At 45.0% G+C, this 18,237-nt stretch overlaps 1 protein-coding gene across 1 annotated transcript in view; it reads left to right on the top strand.

Annotated features, from left to right (window-relative positions):
- The first annotated feature begins 4,785 nt into the window (after positions 1-4,785).
- ABCB7 (ATP binding cassette subfamily B member 7) overlaps positions 4,786-18,237 on the top strand; it is a 56,727-nt gene continuing 43,275 nt past the window's right edge. The window contains exons 1-3 of the mRNA XM_053474003.1: positions 4,786-4,977; positions 8,709-8,789; positions 14,377-14,463. Of these exons, the coding sequence (XP_053329978.1) occupies positions 4,837-4,977; positions 8,709-8,789; positions 14,377-14,463 (309 nt within the window). The 5' untranslated portion in view covers positions 4,786-4,836. The remainder of the gene's footprint in view (positions 4,978-8,708; positions 8,790-14,376; positions 14,464-18,237) is intronic.

Genomic DNA, 18,237 nt, shown 5'->3' with positions numbered 1-18,237 from the left:
CTTTCAGCTGCTTAAAGCTCAAGCACCGAAGACCCCCTGGAACAAGGACAATGAATATCAGCATATTTGGACAAATTAATCTACCGCAGTACAAAAAGCTGGGGGTGTAAGAGAGCAAATGCAAAGAGGGATGGAGAATCCCCCAAAAAATGTTTATCTACATGCATTAAAGTACAGGGTAGCGGCTGGGATGTGCCTGTAAAATTGTGAATTAAAAGGTCAGCAAGTCCTGTAAACCAGTTGGAAAGGATTCCTTATCACAAATCCCAAGCTCCTCTCAAATGCCTTCCTAAACCTGTCCCAAATAGTCTTTTGCAATGAGACTTCACAGGTACTGTAATTGCATCTATTAGGCCACATGTATAACAATCAAGACCACCATGATGTTAGCGTGTGTGTGTGTGTTACTTTATGGCGCTTAATTGTATGGTGTTATAATTTGTGTGTAGTATATGTTAGTATTTACATTTATGTGTGAGTGTCAATGGTGTTCGCAAGAGTGTGAGTTTGTCAGCATATGGTGTTAGTTGCGTCAGGGGTGAGCTTAAGGTTAGTGTTGTCTGGGAAAAGGAGGGGCAGGAGAAAGAATGTGTGTGTAAGTGTACAGTGCTACAGTGAGTTGGTGTTAGAGAGAGTTTGTATGTTTGTTCCCCCATCCAAACCTAAGAAATACCGCTCCCAGGCACCACTTACTCCAGCTTTGCCCTTTCTTTTATAATGGGTAGTTCTACAATAGCTGCATCCATACTTACCAAGGCTCTGGTTCCCCTTCCTTGGACACCCTAAGGTTTATTACGACTTGCAGTTACTGCAACAATATGGGCAGAATGAGGTCATGCTTTGTCTAGGATGTAGACAATGGCATCACAGCACGTTCAACCTAAAGATCACCCCACTCCATCTCCGCACTTACTGAAGCAAAGTACCATAATCGGGGATTGCATTTTACCCAGAATAACATGCCTGTTTTTTGAGACTCTCACTGCAAATTAGGAATGTCCTAAACAAATTGGGACAATAGGTGGCCATGGTATTACCCTACGTGGGGACTCCAGGTGAAGTGGCGCTTATCCAGTTCATGTTGTGGGAGCAGTGTTTAGACGTGTACCCTCCGCTCCCCCCACCATGCAAATTTAAGGGGTTTGGGTCTAGCCACACCCAAGTATGAGGCTAGCCCCACCCTTTGCAAAACCACACACCTGAAGAGGGAGGGATCTGGGTAGCCGGGTACGGGTGTTACCCACTCACTAGTAGCAGTATTAGAAAATGAAAACAACTTTTATTAAAAAGTGTAATAAATACAAAATCTAATTGAAAGAACCTGAAAAATTAGGAGTAATAAGGGTATCCAGAATGGAACAGATTCAGAAGACATTAGGTAAGTGATCCAGAATTCAGTGTTTGCTATTTTCAAGGAGGTATGATATGTTATTGTTGACAATCCTCAACATTCCACTGTATTAACACAACATACACAATTACAAATTCTTCGTCCGAATCCCTGCAGACGGATTGCATAGAGCAGAGACCTCTCAAAATATTATAAAGGTGAGAGGATCTATTGTTAAAGGCAGGCTGCCAGTTTTCAGGTTAGATCAGACGTGTCAAACCAGAGACCATAAGGGCTGCAGACAGCTTGAACGCTATTGATTTTGATTGAACTGCCTGTGCTGAAGATGAATATTCCAAAATTCCAGCCCTTGAGGCAAAGTGTTAGATCTAGATGAACCTGAGCCTCTGAGTAAATATGTGTCGGATGCTAACCCGCATATTTGCAGCCATCAAATGGGCTCCTTGATGGTAGAGAAATTGTGCTCATTGAATGCCTACTGGTTCCAATAGTAGGGTGCTATCCTGAAGTATGTGGAATGTATAAATCGAAAAGTGGACACTCCAGGTGAAGCACCCCACTTCCCCATTAAAAATAGCGCATGTCCCGGACGTTGGCAGGACCATACACCATAGTCCGCTGGATCTTTGACCCGCATCCCACAAGGGGTGGCTCTGGGTAGCCAGAGCCAGAAAGGTCCCAGGTATGCCTGCATCTTAATTAGGTCTATGGAGGCTGTGCTGAGCCAGCACAACATCCAAGGTGTAAAATAGGCTGGTTGGGGAGATCAAAGATGTCCCTTGTAACCGGCCCATTGTACAGCGGGACACCGGGGGCTTTGATCGCCTAAAAAGGAGATCTGTCACGTGGGTTTGTACCAAGAGGACCGCTGCCTCCCTGGACCTCCCCTTGGCCTGGGCCTAGTTGGCCTAAACAGGAATAAGTCACCGTCATATTACACTGCTTACAGTTTGTAGAAAATATATATATGCTTATATTAAATACAGAAAATGAGAATATTACATAAACAAAATGAACAACACATGTCCTTACCCAAAGTGTTTAGCAAATTAAGTGGAACAAGATAATGTTCTTCTCAGTATATTCTCCAGATTATGGCAAAAGCATGGAAATAATGACCCCTTTGGATATTCGAAAAGTGGGCCATGACTAGCTATGTGTTATGAGGATAATTGGGGAATAACACAGTTTGTGATCCCGCTTTCAAATCTCAATTTCTTTAGTAATAGTCATCAGCAGGGGATCCAAGGCCAGAGCATTAGAGATGCTTTGCTTGCTACAATAAAATAGATTTGATGCTTCCCGGAGGATGGTGGGCAGCCTATGTGCTCAGACACAACACTCACACAACAGACAACGTGAGGACTGGAGAAAGGAACTGCTAATGCAATACGCAAAACGATTAGCGAATGGCCACAACGAACCTCCGTTGACCTAAGTAATCTCATAGCATTACGTTTTATTCTGCATCCAATTAATACACTTCTACTGGATCTCAACTTTCTAATATGTCTGACTGATTTTATATATATGTCTAACCCAACAATGTAATCATCTCTTTATCTTTATAAGATATCTGCACATGCCACTGTTGCAGCACAGCATGCATTCTATAAATTGGTCTTTACCATTTTATGGATCAAAGAACATGATGCAATACTCATAATACAGAGTGAAATACACTCATTTTCCATGGCTTTAAAATCAACTGATTGATTAATTACATTTGTTCTTTGACTCAGAAATTGATGTTTTCAGTTATATTAATTCACGGCTACACTAACACTGACTGTGAAGTAAAGTAACCCCCAACATTTCGGTTCTCCGTGGCCCCAACCAGCCCATGATCCTTGCTATCTATAAAAGAGGAACGGTGCCTGAAAACCTGAACTGTCTCACTGAAACGGAGACTGTAGGAGCATACAAAATTTAGCAGTGAAAAGGAAGAAGCCAAGTCTCCCTTCTTGCTCTTGTTAGTACCAGCACATAGACATGTTTTTTTTTTATTGAGATTCACTTATATTGGTGATTAGCCCAAAGCAAAAAGCATACTACCACTCCCATGAATTTAAAATACTTTTAGGCAGTAGACAATAGGATAATTCTCATTAGGTCATATAGTCAGTTGGCCCCATGTTTGATTGTCTTTGCAGGGCTAGGGATGCGTGGCTGTAGTGGGATAGAGGGAATGGACTATAGGATAGCTTTGACATAAATGCATTGATAATGAGTGGTCTGTGAACGTGAAGCATTCGGTCCCAATCTCTGCAGATGTTTCTACTCCCCACTGCTCAGGACATTTATAGGGGCACTCCAGCCACACCACTACGCAAAGGTTCCCAGCGCAAGGGGACTTCCTCACACCTGAGTTAAAGGAAAGTGGACCCATGTGTCCCCCACCCTGGTTACTAACATATACACTGGCTTACACATTTACACACACACTTTCATACTAACACACATATACATTTAAGCTCACATAAAAACACTTCCATGTTTTTACTGTTAAAGGACCCTGCCGCATTCCTGCCTCCCTGAGCTGGTCCAACATTGTTCATAAAGGGCAGGTCCAGGTCAGACTGGCCCTTTGGACTTTTTGTTCAAAAAGGGACAGTCCAGTGTGAGTATGGGTGTGTAAATGTTTCTGTATGAGCACGAGGGTATATGTGTAAGTGTGTGTGAATATGGATGTCTATATGTATGTGTGACTATGAATGGGTAAATGTTTGTGTAGTTATAAATGCATGTGAGCACGAATGTGTATGTGTGAGCACGAATGTGTATGTGTGAGCATGAATGTGTATGTGTGAGCACGAATGTGTATATGTGCAAGCATGAATCTCTGAGTAAATGTGTATACACTGGTGTATATGTGCTAGCATGACTCTGTATGGGTAAATGTGTGAGCATGACTCTGTATTGGTAATTGCTACAAAGTTATATATGGAAAATGATGTACGGTGTATATAGGTGCAGCAACAATAAAAAAGTATAGCTAAATATATCAAAAACACACAAAAAAGCTCTACATTTTTGGGTACAAAGCAGGCTCCGTAAGGAAGGGGTTAATACGTTTTCTCAGAGCACATGTTACCAAAGAGATTATTTGAAGCGTATTGTATTTTCTTGATTTTCCAAATAGCTGAGATGCTTATGAACCTGGTATGTATGGTGTTATTTTCTGTCATCCTCAATTTGTAACATTATTACTAGAATCCTCAAAATATATTTTTTAATAATGTGTGGCTGACCTTTTTATAATACATTTTGCGTTTAATAGTCTATATTTTGTATAATCCAATCATTGAAGAAGAAAATGACATTTTTTTACCCTAGATTATAACATTTTATGTCACCCAAAGCTCACATGATGAGACCCACGTGCAGGAGTCCTCCTTCCTGTCAGTACCATAGAGTCTGGCGACTTTCGGTAATCCTCTCTCTCGTGTTGGAGGACCTTCCCAGCCGGCGCTGCAGTCTCGGACATGGCGCTGCTCATGGTTCACAGCCTGTCACGAAAGAAGCCGGCGGTTTTATTGCAGTGTAGACGGTCGCTCAGCTGCTGGTATTCACCGGACCGGGAGTACAAAACAACAAGAAACCGGGCAAGAGGGGCGCACGGCCAGGTGAGGGGGTGAAATATAAGAGGGGAAAAGGGAAACAAAAGTCCGGACATAAGAAAGTCATTGGAACAAGTAAGAGTAATGCAAATGGGAAAGGCTTCCAAGCATGCCATAGAGCAATGACCTAGGGGGCATGGGGGGTTATATATGCGGCAGGCAGAAAGTGACATGTTAATGTCAGTGGATCTGAAGCCCCACGGAAGCCTTGATAGGACACACTTCCGTACGCAGGTGAGTTTGCCTCCAGCGCAGTTGACTGATCACATGTGCTGGTAGCAGGCAGGTTTGCCAGATCGGCCCTTAAAACCTGACACCAGTAGATCCAGCAAGTGTCAAGCAGCCAGCCCAGACATCTGTCCCTCAGCAGTATGTAGAGATTATAAACTATACATAGTACAGGGCTGTCGATGTCAAAACACTTAACTTATACTTATAGCTGATGCTTAAGTCTTTTTTAAAGAGGCAGTCATGCTTTTTTATGTGTCAGTGACAAATCTAATGAAATAAAAGGATCAGAGAACGGACACCGGACCTCTGCCGGGATAGCCAGGATATGCTCTTGGTTTGCAGGTCCTGACAATTTCAGAACTATTGGCAGCTGTCAGTGATCTACCAATACAGGACATAAAGCATCAGTACATGTTATCATAATGCTTAGAGCATTAACATAGAGCAATGGAAGAATAAGAGGTCAATGGTTCTGGATGTTTACAATACGCATGCTTTGTTTTGTATAATATATATATATATATATATATATATATATATATATATATATATATATATAGTGTATGTATGCGACGGCACCAGAGACTGGTGTGGAACTCTTGTTGGTCTTGTGCATATTGTGTAATGCATATGAAGTCTTACGGAGGCATCTGCTACTCAACAAATACAGCATTATCTAGGAAACGCCATAACCCCTTATCTCCCTGTCCATTGCATGACATTACATGTGTGTTCTAATGATCACCGTAAGTACAAAACCGTAATATATAACTTCCGGAAAAAGGGGCTCTCTGTGTTTTCAAAGTAGTTTCAGAATGATACATTTCGAACAGTAAAGGAACAAAGCAATTAGCCGCACAGTGCCAATATATGCCAGTGTCAGTGGTTTAAATCCGCTTGTATAGTTTGAATAATAGTAAATGTGCCTGTCTTTTTATCACATTGTGAAAGTCAAAATGTCCATTTTCACTATTGAAAAGTCCCTATTTGATGATCAAAACATTAACCATTTTAACCCCTTTGTGACAATGGCTGTTTTAATATTTCCGCAGTGCTCATGTTTAGCTGTAATGTTCTTCTTTCCCATTTACTGAACCCACACAAGTTATATATTGCTTTTTTTCAGGTCAAGAAGGGCTTTCTTTAGATGTTATTTTGATCACATCATATAATTTACTCTGAAAATCAAGTATAAAATATGGTGACATTGTACATATGTACATTTACTCATGTACAAAAGAAATACCCAATTTTTTTATTTTTTTTTGCAAGTTATAGGGCGATAAGCACAAGTAGTGTTTTGCTATTTCAAAACCATTGTTTTCTCAAATCTGGTTATCCTGTCCCCATGTCCTATTTGGAAAATCTTTGAAGCCAGCCAATTCAATTTACCCAGACAAACCATGTAATTTTGAATACAAGACACACCATGGTATTTCAAAGGCTGGTAAAATACTGGCTTTGTCAAAGTTTATGATAGTAATTTATTTTGTGCTTTTTCCTTCAGGTACATGTTTTTACAGCTCCTGGTATAGGTTACTTTAATACAACACCCCAATATGTGTTACCTCCCATGGATTGTCTGGTTGTTTGGGGACTAAATATGCACATTTGGGAGGTGCACATTTCCATCTGGATAGTCCTATTTGGGACATACATATTTTTAAAGTAGACACCCCAGGGTATTTCAAATGCTATTTTTTTAAACTCTTTCCGTGCCAGGATTTTTGGGAAGAGACAGAGCTTATTTTGGCACTTGCTCATAAAGCAAACTTTTTAAAAACAATTAGTTTTTATATTTTTGGATGTTTTCGTTTGGTGTTTTTACATTTTGTTGAAACTGGATAGTTCCCCTGATGGTGATATCACTGCATTATTATTTGTAATTTTTTTCTATTATATATATATATGTGTGTGTATATACCGTATTTATCGGCGTATTACCCGGATCGGCATATAACACTGCATATAACTTGCCACCTCTGTGGTGCGGCACACAGTGTGTCAGAGCAAAGTGCCGGTGCTTTGCTCTGACACATTACTACATGCCGGAAAGCTCGCAGTGTTTCAGTGACATCACGCAGCCCCGAATTTTCAGAAAATAAGTGCGTGTTATACACCGATACATACGGTGTGTGTGTGTATATATATATATATTATATAAATATATATATTTTTTTACTTATCACATTGGGAATCCAGAATTCTCAGCAGCAGGGACCTGGATCCTCCTGTGTTATGCCCCCTCAATTTACCGGTGCATCTGAGTCCCCCGGTGCTTAGTCTGGGCAGCATGTAGAGCTCTACGCGATTCGCGTAGACAACTTCCGCTCAAGCGGTGAACCGGCGACAGGGTGGCTGCCCCATTTGGTCAAACCCAACAGACAAGCTTCTGTAGCACAAATTGAGGAAAAATGTAATGCTGGAATTTGATGAATTACATTTTCTTTTACATTACGTTGATGGCCAGGTATGTGTGCGTCACTTACCTGGAGCACACATGGCACCAGGATGCATCCATGGAGGCCCCACCTCGCACCTTACAGGACTTAAAGGATCTGCCGCTGACGTCTTGGTGGCAGATACCACAGCATACCTTCAGCGGTCTAGTGGAGTACATGCCTCGATGGGGCAGGGCTGTTTTGGCGGCAAAAGGGGGACAATGAAAAACAATTGTTTTGTGTTTCCAATTTTGGGGAAATATCTCAACTATTGAGTTCCAACATTTTCAACTGCCCCCAGCTACACCTGATCATCATGCTCCTGCCACCTTCAGCAATAACTCATTAAGGACAATAGGCAGGTAGTCATAATGTTATGGCTGATCGGTGTATATGTTTTTAAGTATGGGTGCTGGTAGCATTTAAACATTCTTGCACTGTGCAGCAGAACACGAACAGGCATAATTCAGTGAATTTTACTCAAAATGGATAATACTTTTAGGACATAAGAGTCCAGAAGAGATCAAGAATGAAAAAATAACGGATGTATACTAAATAGAGGCACAAACAAATATTATTGATTTATTTTGTTGTTTTACTCAAATGTCACTGCAACAAATGGCAGTGATTCTGTTAAATCATAGTATACAATAGGCATGTGTTTTCCTCTTTTCCCTGGCTTCCAGAAGGCACTTGGTGCTGGTTCTTGACTATGTTCAAGTCATTGTTGTAGTCTTGCAAAGTATGTAAAGGTGAACATCAGGGAGCAAAGTTCTGATAAATGTCAGGTGGTTCTGAGGTAGAGAATTTAAAAGATTGGAAGTGTCTGGAGACGAGGAAGCCATAATGGCATAAAGGCACTTTTGTCATTTTGCATTTTTAATGTTTGCTTTTTAATTTGCTTTACACCTGCTGCCTGTGTTCTTCTGGTGCCATTTCAGCTGCATACTCTATGTGGTTTTCCTCCTGGGGGTCGCAAGATATAAAAGCAAAAGGGAAAAGGACTAGTGTTTGAACAGCTAATATACTTTTTCTCTCTTAACGTGACCTTGGTTTCTTCCTCAGGTTCTACACACTCTCCCAAGGCAGACTCCGTGGCATATTTTGGGGAAAGACAATTCAAGGCACTTGTTAGACGCTGCAAAGGTATTAATAGCTTCATTTTATGATGCCTGCTAGAGAGCGGATAAATAACGCCCTCAGAGCATTCTCCAATTTACCCTGCATATTCTGCATCCTTTTGCATAATGTCTTATTTTATGTGCAAAGACGAATGAATGAATAATTCCCTTCTGCCTGCAGCTGAAACAATGAACTTGTATACTAATGTAGGGATAATGTAAATCAACATTCCTATCCTAGTCTATGGGAATAAGAAGCATCAAACAGCTTCTGACAATATGCACACTCCAGGATTTGGTAGACTCCAACTCCTATCATTCGCAATCAGGCACTGGGCTTGATGACCGTTTTTATTCATCAGTAAATTAATGCTTTCCAGCATTTGTTTACATCCTTGAACCTCGTACTGTTGGATGTGTTGACTGCCTGCCTGAAATCCTGCCTATTCACAGTGCAGTTAGAATTATATCTACACTGACAAAAATAGTTCATAATAATAAAAATCATTCAATGAACACCTAGTGATTTCCCCGTAGCTCTTTTTTGTAAGCTGTGTCTGAACTGGAGATTGATGCATTGGTATTGTCCACAAGCTATAAAGCTACTGTGACAGGTTAATCGGTACCGTCTGTAATAATTATTACAGACGGTACCGATTAACCCGTCACAAATGTGACGGGACCGACCTGTACCCCGACTGGGTACGCCCGCCGAACGTTGCTTCCTTCGCCCCATGGCCACCGGGGCACCAGAGATTAACCCCTTCACTGTCTGTGGCTAGCCGAAACTGAGCTACACAGGGTGGCTATCGTCCTGAAAAGGACAATACGCGATCATGGCAGAGAACACAGCTCTTCAGGAACCTCGGCCGTACTGTAGTATACTGAAGTATAGCAATACAGCACCCTACCGCCCTAATAAGGGCAGCACCGAGGCTTACCTCAATAACAAGACAGGACTCGTAGTGAGGTAAAACAGGAACTCTCTTTATTTGGGAACAAAGGGGCATTTAAACAGTACAAGGGTTTGAGTTACGTCCAATAGACACACAAGGGAATTGCGTCCAATAGACACAAGGGAATTGCGTCCAATAGACACAAGGGAATTGCGTCCAATAGACACAAGGGAATTGCGTCCAATAGACACAAGGGAATTACATCCTGCCCTCCTTTGCATATGACTGAGCATTAGCACTCAGCACAGTAGGGGGTCTCTACTGTAGTCTGTGTAAGGAGGGAGGGGGCAGGACATGTGGCACCTGGACAGGGTAGCAAACAAGGGGAACAAAAGCACACACCATAATCACAACATATACTGGGAAATGCAGGTATCACAAACAATAATTATTACAGACGGTACCGATTAACCCGTCACATCTCCCCCCCATAGTCCGGCAGACCCGGCTAGACCCCTAACGGGTCGGCTTGGGGCTGTCCGGGAAAGATAGGTGGGCATTAGGTTGTCTCTGCTGCCCATTCTTTGGAGTGTGGCGCTCTGCACCCGGGCCCATAGTCTGTAGGGAGAAGGCTGGCACTCAGGCCCCTCCAGAAACCCATGGCATGGAGGCCTCTGTGACAGTCCCCTAGCTCGATTGCTCCTACAAAGGTAGCGCTTACCCGGCCAACGTCTGCCTCTCCCGGTGCGTATACCAATCGCTGGAGAGAAGTGCCGACTGCCCCTTCTCCCTGGAGGGTACCCAGCCTCTGGGGAGGGATGCCGCCTGCACCCCCTCCCTGTTGCTCCCTCTGCCGCTGGGGAGATGAGCCGACTGCCTTATCTCCCTGGATCCCTGTTGTAGGTGCTGGGCAGAGACCAGAGGTGCTCTGCCCTGTTGCCAGCACTTCTGCTGGGGCTAAGGGATCTTCGGGTCCGGCCTGCAGCTGGGGGGAGGGAACGGTGTCCCTTGCTACCATCTGCTGCTGAGGAGGGAGGGCAGGTTCCTCTGCTCCCGGGATAGTGGGCTGTTGCTGGGGAGACTGGCTGGCTGTGCCATCTCCCGAGTATGCAATCAGCCGCTGGGGAGGGATGCCGCCTGCACCCCCTCCCTGGCTCTTCTTCTGCCGCTGGGGAGATGGGCCGGCTGCCGCATCTCCCAGGATATCTGCCAGCCGCTGGGGAGGAGGGACGATACCCTCAGCTCCCATCACTGGAATCAGCCACTGGGGAGCGCAGACCGGTTCTTCCGCTCCCGGGTCTGTGAGCTGCTTCTGGGGAGACTGACCAGCTCCGCCATCTCCCGGGTCCTCACTCAGCCGCTGGGGAGGAATGCCGCCTGCACCCCCTCCCTGGTGCTCCTTCTGCCGCTGGGGAGATGGGCCGGCTGCCGCATCTCCCGGGATATCTGCCAGCCGCTGGGGAGGAGGGACGATACCTTCAGCTCCCATCATTGGGATCAGCCGCTGGGGAGCGAGGACCGGTTCCTCCGCTCCCGGGTCTGTGAGCTGCCGCTGGGGAGACTGACCAGCTGCGCCATCTCCCGGGTCCTCACTCAGCCGCTGGGGAAGAGTGCCACCTGCACCCCCTTCCTGGTGCTCCTTCTGCCGCTGGGGAGATGGGCCGGCTGCCGCATCTCCCGGGATATCTGCCAGCCGCTGGGGAGGAGGGACGATACCTTCAGCTCCCATCATTGGGATCAGCCGCTGGGGAGCGAGGACCGGTTCCTCCGCTCCCGGGTCTGTGAGCTGCCGCTGGGGAGACTGAACAGCTGTGCCATCTCCCAGGTCCTCACTCAGCCGCTGGGGAGGAATGCTGCCTGCACCACCTCCCTGGTGCTCCTTCTGCCGCTGGGGGGATGGGCCGGCTGCCGCAACTCCCGGGATATCTGCCAGCCGCTGGGGAGGAGGGACAATACCCTCAGCTCCCATCATTGGGATCAGCCGCTGGGGAGCGAGGACCGGTTCCTCCGCTCCCGGGTCTGTGAGCTGCCGCTGGGGAGACTGACCAGCTGCGCCATCTCCCGTGTCCTCACTCAGCCGCTGGGGAGGAATGCCACCTGCACCCCCTCCCTGGTGCTCCTTCTGCCGCTGGGAAGATGGGCCGGCTGCCGCATCTCCCTGGATATCTGTCAGCCGCTGGGGAGGAACGCCAGTTGTCCTTCCTCCCATGATTGGTGACGGCTGTTGGGGAAATCCAGATGATGGGGATGTAGGCGAGGCAGGGCAGAGGTCAGCAACTTTCTGCCCAGTTGCCAGCGCTTCTGCTGGTGTGGGGAACAGTGCTGGGCAGCGGACAGCGTCACTCTGCCCTGTGGCCAGCTCTTCCGATGGTGGGTCCCTGCTAGCAGGTGGGGACCCTTCGCTGTGGGACAGGTAGACACCAGCAGCATTCTGCCCTATTGCCGGTGCTTCAGCCTGAGCGAGGATTGCTGATGCAGGACAGATGTCAGCGATGCTCTCTACAGGTGCCAGCGCTTGTGCTGGTTGGTCCTCTTTAGCCGGCCGGGACACCGTGCTGGGGGATGAGCAGAGGCCAAAAGCACTCTGCCCTGTGGCCGGCTCTACTGCCGGTCTGGCATTTTGCGGTGCTGGGCAGAGGATCGCGTTGCTCTGCCCTGGTGGGTCCCTGCTAGCAGGCGGGGACCCTTCACCGTGGGGCAGGCAGAGGGCAGCGGCACTCTGCCCCGCTGCCAGCATTTCAGCCGGAGTAGGAGGGGCGCATGGTGCTGGGCAGAGAACAGCGTCCCTCTGCCCTGTTGTCAGTGCTTCAGCTGGAACTGCAGGATCCATCGACTCCCGTGTCATGCAAAGGCCGCCTTCCAGCAGCCCTAAGTATTCCATCTCCAGGCACCATTCCCTGTAGACTAGCCCTTCTAAGTCAGCTGCCAGGGTCAGTTCTTGGGAAAGCGGCAGCATTTCCTCGCGGTCCTTGTACAGGTCCCAGAACCTATAGCTCTCCGAACTACCAAAGTCGTCTTCTGCTTCAAAAGCTTCCCAATCTAAGCCAGGGACATAGAGGTCCTCACCTTCCGGAGAATAGTGATTTCCGGACCCCCACTCCTGCTGGGCTGCAGCCCAATATAATGCTCGGTATAGGTCCCCGAGCTCGAGCTCCTTCGCCACCAACTTCTCCAGTGTGGCTACTTCCTCCTCGGTGGGCTGCCATCTCATCCGGCGACGCCGCAGCTTAAACAGCTCCCCGAAGCGTTGTTCTGGGGTAGGCAGGTTCTTACTTCTGCAGTTGTACCAGTTTTCCATGGCATCTTCCCACAGCTCTAGCCGAATCAGGGCTCTCCATTCCAGCCGTACTTCCTCTGGAATCGGCCCTCCCTGTATCGTCAGGGCGACCTTAACTCGAGTCTCAAAGTCCCATAACGGAGCTTCCCACTTATACTCATCAGCTCCTCGTGAAGCATTCCTCTGTAGATCCAGGTCCACCTTGAACTGCCGATCCATTTCCATTACCGTCCTACAGACTGTTTCTGCAGATGGAGTGGCTCCGTAGAATGCCATCCTCCTCTGTAATCTGTTGCGGAACTTCTTCGTTGCCTGTTCCCGACACCGGCTCAGTTCTTCTGCCATAGCTGCCGCCGATGTGGCTGTACCTCCTTGGTCAGCAAGCCTGTTAGTCCCAGTAGTGGTTGGGCTGTCTCTGTACTGAGGAAGCATCCCACCGCTGCCACCAATGTGACGGGACCGACCTGTACCCCGACTGGGTACGCCCGCCGAACGTTGCTTCCTTCGCCCCATGGCCACCGGGGCACCAGAGATTAACCCCTTCACTGTCTGTGGCTAGCCGAAACTGAGCTACACAGGGTGGCTATCGTCCTGAAAAGGACAATACGCGATCATGGCAGAGAACACAGCTCTTCAGGAACCTCGGCCGTACTGTAGTATACTGAAGTATAGCAATACAGCACCCTACCGCCCTAATAAGGGCAGCACCGAGGCTTACCTCAATAACAAGACAGGACTCGTAGTGAGGTAAAACAGGAACTCTCTTTATTTGGGAACAAAGGGGCATTTAAACAGTACAAGGGTTTGAGTTACGTCCAATAGACACACAAGGGAATTGCGTCCAATAGACACAAGGGAATTGCGTCCAATAGACACAAGGGAATTGCGTCCAATAGACACAAGGGAATTGCGTCCAATAGACACAAGGGAATTACATCCTGCCCTCCTTTGCATATGACTGAGCATTAGCACTCAGCACAGTAGGGGGTCTCTACTGTAGTCTGTGTAAGGAGGGAGGGGGCAGGACATGTGGCACCTGGACAGGGTAGCAAACAAGGGGAACAAAAGCACACACCATAATCACAACATATACTGGGAAATGCAGGTATCACAAACAATAATTATTACAGACGGTACCGATTAACCCGTCACAGCTACCTTCATCCCTGGATCCCGTTGTATCTTCCTTCAGCTTATACTGATGTTTGATTACGCAGAGGCAGGGAATCCAGAACTCTGTCGTTACCAAATTGTACTCCATTTTTGTTACCAAGGAACATGGTGCCTAAATGGGGAATACGACAGGGATACGATCTGTGGTGTAAATGATTTGGTTGGTGAAATTATGAAGACCATTATCCTAAGAATGCACAGTTTTACCATCATCAATACAATAGATGTTTTTTTAATTTTATATAATCAATTCTATTGCATTACAGGTTCTCTCAGGATGGCCATTAACAAGCATAAGGACATGTTGGCATGGACATGCGGGAGGTGGTCTTCATTCAGATCCCAAGGGAGGGGTAAGGAATTTCAATGAAGCAAAAATGTTTTTTGTTTTGTTTTGTTTTATTATCTCCCAGTGTAAAAACATTTATGATCAAATCACTGGAAGAATAATTGCCTTGTTGTGGTTGTTGACATTGTTCGTTTTAAACTGCAGTAAATAACAACTAGTAATCAGATTACAAAGCAAATGGGTGAGAAATTACTTTAGACAATGATAAAAATGTTTTATGTTTCCACTTTGTTTTGGGGAAATATCTCAACTATTGAATTCCAACATTTTAAGCTGCCCCCCAGTTACACCTGATCATCGTACTCCTGCCACCTTCAGTGATAACTCCTTAAGGACAAAAACTGCCTTACATCATTTTTACATGTTGGGATGCAAGCATTTTCATCACTTTCTATGCCAGCTATAAAACAATATTCATAAAATAAAAATGGAACCCCCCCCCAGTTATGCTTATTATGAACTCTGCACAGCTAATGAAATTATAAAAATTTGGATGGTCCTTTTGATTTTGCTTATGAATTCCTTCACAGTTTAGCTGCACCTGTCAGGAAAAAAAAAACATTCAGCAACATCCCACTTTAAAGCATATGATAGCTGGGTGGTCCTTTTTAAATTTTTGTGATGTACTCCTTGCAAGTATTTTTGATCCTTTCCCTTTTGGTTTAGTTACTGTCAGTCAGCTCGGCAAGTGTTGCACACTGTGCGCATGCACACAAGCATTCCCATCGATTACATGAATTGAATCAGTGGCATGCAAAGCCAGTCCACAGAGGAACCCGTCCCCTGCAGCTCCGGTAGTTCACTTCTATGCACATTTTTAATCGAGGAACGGTGCCACACGAGTAAAGATTTCCTCAAAGTATTTGTAGAGTCCAGGGATCCCTTCTGTAAGTGGAAGGAACCCCTGATGAAGTTATGATGACTCGTCTCCCTAACAAGGTAGTGTTCCAGTGACACGGGTCCATTAATGATAACGGATCGCTCTACCAAGAAGATTGTGCAGTCTTTCCTTCACCTGCATAATACAAGCCATTTTCCCAAAGTTTTGTCTTTGCCTTTTCCCCCTTTCCTCCCACCGCCTCTCTTAATCACAGCGCTGCCCTGGCTTGGCTAGCCTGTAGCAGTGTATAATTATTCACACTTTCTCTGCAGCAGCCTTCTTTATGCCATCACAGCATCCCTTCCACTTCAAGCTCCTTGTGTTTCTCATAGACCTGCTACCGACTGTGCTGGGATACAATAAAACTATTTATGCATATCCTCACTCTTTATCCTGCAATGAGAAGATGGATTTATAGCTAGAAAGCTGTCACTGTGCTCTTCTGCTCTTTCTTTTCGCACACCGGGTACAGATGAGCATAAATACCTTCTTTTTTTTTTCACAATATCAATTTTTCTTTCAAATTTTTTTTTGGCCGATATACTTCCCAGCGATTCTTGAAAACACGTTTGTAAAACATATTGTGTGCGCTGTGTCAAGATAGAAGTAATTCACTTACTCGTAAGAATGTGAGCTTTATCCACATTTAAGGGGGCAAGTAATACCCAGATTTTTAGCTGATCTCCCTCTAAATGCCACGAGAGCAAGCAGAGCTTCATGGCTGGTAAACTTCTTGCTGGCTGCTATGTGACTTCTGTCACTCAGAAATGGGGCGTTCTTCCAGTGCATTCTTGCCTTGTCTTTATGATTGAACTCTGCGTCAAACAGTCCGTGCTACTTGCATGTTAGCCCGGTAGAAAAGCTAAATAGGTGTCCACGTGCCTTGCTAAGTATTTGGCGTGGAACCACACTGCTATGTACAGGGAGATGGGGGGGGGGATATTGTGTTGTAAGAAAGTGCCCCTTTCATAAGGCCGATAGTCCCATAATTAAACATTACTTTTACGATGAGCCAAATAATTCTCCAACAAGAGTGTTTTTAGTGTGGATATTTGAAATCCATGCAAAGAGTTGGGGTGTGGGAAAAAGCAACAGATGCAGAAAACATGATATATGAGACAGGACTCATCTATCATATCATAAACTGCATATGATGGCTGCAGTTTGGAGTACGCGGTGGCACTAAACTAAATTGTGTGTAACAACTCTAGAGATTGAGCCATTTGAGACCCTGTGTCAGAGTTATAAAGAAACTGTGCCTTTTAAAACGGTTTTTGTTTAGAAAACCAAACCCCACCTGCAATTGGTCATTTTACATGTAATTGCAGAAAAACTATTATTGACCAGAAATACCTGTTCCTTTGAGGTCATAAGTGAACATTGCGTGTTATTGTTTAATTGGTTGCTATTCACTGGAGTGACCCAATAGCATTCTGAATTAGTATACCGTACTGTGCAAAAGATTGTTTTAGGCAGGTGTGAGAAAATCCTGTAAAGTAAAAATGTTTTCCAAAAAAAGACATATTAATAGTTTATCATTTAACAAAATGCGAAGTGAGTGAACTGAAGAAAAAATGTAAATCTAATCAATGTTTCACGTGACCACCCTTTGCCATCAAACCGGCATCAATTATTTTAGGTACGCGTGCACACTTTTTTTTTTTTTAAAGGAATTCGGAAGGTAGGTTGTTCCAAATATCTTGGAGAAGTAACCATAGTCCTTCTGTGGATATAGGTAGCCTCTGTCTCTTCATATCATCACAGACTCGATGTTGAGATTCCATCACTTAGTAGTTTTTAATTTCGTTGGCTGTATGTTTGGAGTTGTTATGATGCTATATAATAAATTTGAGGGCAGTCAGATGCCCCTGAGGTTCCCTGATGTTATTGCATGATGGATAAGTATCTGCCTGTACTTCACAGCATTGAGGAGGCCATTCATTCTGACCCAATAACCAACTCCATTTGCAGAAATTGTGTCTCACACTGCGTAGCATAGAGTTGTAGGAACCTCAATCATGCGGCACTGCTGCCTGCAAACACTCATTCTTGTACCGCTGTCCAGCCCTTTAGCAAACAAACTGCTTTCTACAGCAACATATTTAAAATGTTGAGTCATCAGTCCAGAGCACCTGCTGCCATTTATCTGCACCCCAGTTCCTGTATTTTAGTGAATAGTTGAGTCACTGGGCCTTGTTTCCACTTCAGAGGTATGACTTCTGGCTGCAAGTCTTCCATGAAGACCACTTCTGACCTGACTTCTCTAGACAGTAGATGGCTCCCACTGTTTTCTGCCAATACTGGGCTGATTGCGTAGAGAAGTAAGCATGATGTGACTTTCATCTGCTGCATTGTTTCCTTGGCCAGGAATACCAGTCCATTGCCAGTTTTGTACTTTGGACAGAACATCTGTAAACCACTGTCTGCCTTGAAATTCTGTTCCAGTTAATGATTGTGTTTCATCCTACATCCTACATATTAAATTGATGATCGTTAGCACATGTTTGGTATAATTGTTTAGTCATACATCTAACTATATGCTTACAAAATCCCTGCCTTTGTGTACCTAGAAGAACTGATGCTGTTTTGAAGGCAAAGGGCGGTCACACCAAATACTGATTTGATTTAGGTTTTTCTTCTCTTCACTCGCTTGGATTTTGATAAATTATAAAAAATAAACTATTAACATACTTTATATACCTGCCTAAATCTTTTGCACAGTACTGTATTTTTCCTAGTGATTGACAGTTAGATGCTAGCCAATGAGAAGACTTGAAATTTACAAGTTACATTTACAGTTTAACTTTATTCAAACCTTATTCAGAAAAAAGTGCAATTTAGAGAAAAGTTGGCATCCAAATTAAGCTTTTGTGAAGTATACGCCGCTCCTTGTCCCAC

This window comes from Spea bombifrons, chromosome 8 (assembly GCF_027358695.1).
Source record: "Spea bombifrons isolate aSpeBom1 chromosome 8, aSpeBom1.2.pri, whole genome shotgun sequence".
NCBI classification, from domain to species: Eukaryota; Metazoa; Chordata; class Amphibia; order Anura; family Pelobatidae; genus Spea; species Spea bombifrons.
Note: the sequence above shows the minus strand (reverse complement) of the source record. Positions and strands in the feature narration are given on the sequence as shown.